At 56.5% G+C, this 1,680-nt stretch overlaps 1 protein-coding gene across 1 annotated transcript in view; it reads left to right on the top strand.

Annotated features, from left to right (window-relative positions):
• The first annotated feature begins 846 nt into the window (after positions 1 to 846).
• The window catches only part of SCAMP5 (secretory carrier membrane protein 5), a 4,822-nt gene continuing 3,988 nt past the window's right edge, over positions 847 to 1,680 (top strand). The window contains exons 1-2 of the mRNA XM_010012413.1: positions 847 to 922; positions 1,211 to 1,339. Of these exons, the coding sequence (XP_010010715.1) occupies positions 916 to 922; positions 1,211 to 1,339 (136 nt within the window). The 5' untranslated portion in view covers positions 847 to 915. The remainder of the gene's footprint in view (positions 923 to 1,210; positions 1,340 to 1,680) is intronic.

The following is a 1,680-nucleotide window of genomic DNA, read 5'->3' as shown; positions in this document are numbered from 1 at the left end:
ATTTCTGGAGCCATCCGTGGGCTGCCGGCGGATGTCGGGCGACAGCACGTGGCGGGTTTGCTTTGCCTTGTGCCGGCTGGTGGTTGGAGGGCTCTGCCTTGGCGGAGACACCCCAGATCCAAGCGTCAAGCACCATGTCATGAGCAGCTTATTCCCTGCTGCTGTTCCTCCACCTGGGAGAGAGCAAGGTGGGGATAGGCAGTGTGGCCTCAGCTCTTCATTCTCGCTTTAATTTGGCACCTGCAAGACACAGCACCAGGTTCGGAATGCCGTGAGTAATCCTTAAACCAGCGCTCAAGTGACTCATTAGTGACAATCGCCACTCATTTGTTGGGGTTTTCCAGCTGGTCTTTTCAGCTGTTTTCCCTGCTCCCTTTCGGCCTGGTTTCTGGAACTGGGCTTGCAGAGATGGGGGCTGCCTCGGAGCCAGGTAGTTCCCTGTGCCGGAATGCTTTGTAAAAATAGGAATTAATAAATAAATCAGTTGGGTTTGGGGGGCTAGGTGATGAAATTGAGGATTTCAAGCTGCCTCTTGGCTCATGGGGCTGTTCCTGTCCCTGCCATCCAGCCTGGCTCCTCTCCCGGGGGCTGGATGTAGGTCAGTCGGGAGTGGGAGGCGAAGCCTGCGCCCTGCCCCACATCACTGGATCTTCTCTTAATCTTCTGCCTTAACCGGTGTGAAGCCTGAGGCCGCAGGAGCCGGGATTTATTCCGCTGCCAGCGAGAGCCTGGATGTGGGAACAGCGTGTCCCTGTTGCCAAAGCAAAGCGCTTTTTTGAGCTTTTCCTTAGCAGGGGGAAGGTGAAAGCACTTCATATCACTTGTTTTCTCTCGTTTTCCTGCAGCTGTGGGAAAGCTCCCAGGTTTTTTTCCCCTGCTTTTCCTGTGGAACGGAGAGGCTGAGCGTGTGCCAGCATGGCAGGTACGGCGGGGCTCTGGTGTGGCTGCCCCTCACCCCTGAAGCCCATCTGGGGCTTTACTGGTCATCATGTCACCTTGTTAGTCCCTGGTAGGGTTGTGGGCGTCCACGCTTGCAGGATCCACGTGGCCAGTGAGGGCTAAATCTGTCTGATGCTTGGGGGTGGTGATTATGAGGGGAAACCCTTAATTCCAGCATCAGTTCCTGGGGCTGAACAAGACGAAGAAGGACACCTCTTGGTTTAGTTGACCTCTGTGCAGTGCCCAATGCTGGTGAAACTCTTTATTGCAGAGAAAGTGAACAACTTCCCCCCCTTGCCGAAGTTCATCCCCTTGAAGCCATGTTTCTACCAGGACTTCGACGCAGAGATCCCGCCGCAGCACCGCACCATGGCCAAGCGGCTTTACTACCTCTGGATGCGTGAGTGGCCGGGAAGGGCTCGGGTGGCTTTGTGGTTTCCATTCCTCTCCAAAGGCAGTTCCTGGCTGGAAGAGCAGAGCAAGGTCAGGGGAAGCCCCTCTGCCCCTCCAGGCCTTGGGGTCTCCTATTAAAACCTGCTGGGGGTGGGAGGTGCCGGGTCCTGCACTTCGGCCATACAAGCCTCCAGGCTTGGGAAGAATGGCTTGAAACTGCTCATGGAAAAGGAGCTGGGGGTGCTGATTGATGGAGCTGAACATGAGCAGATCGTGCCCAGGCAGCCAAGCAGCCACCAGCATCCTGGCCTGGCTCAGCACCAGTGTGGCAGGAGGGCCCGGGGAGGG

Source organism: Nestor notabilis, unplaced genomic scaffold (genome assembly GCF_000696875.1).
Source record: "Nestor notabilis isolate BGI_N333 unplaced genomic scaffold, ASM69687v1 scaffold21270, whole genome shotgun sequence".
Classification (NCBI taxonomy): Eukaryota; Metazoa; Chordata; class Aves; order Psittaciformes; family Psittacidae; genus Nestor; species Nestor notabilis.
This window is presented reverse-complemented; position numbering and strand designations above follow the sequence as displayed.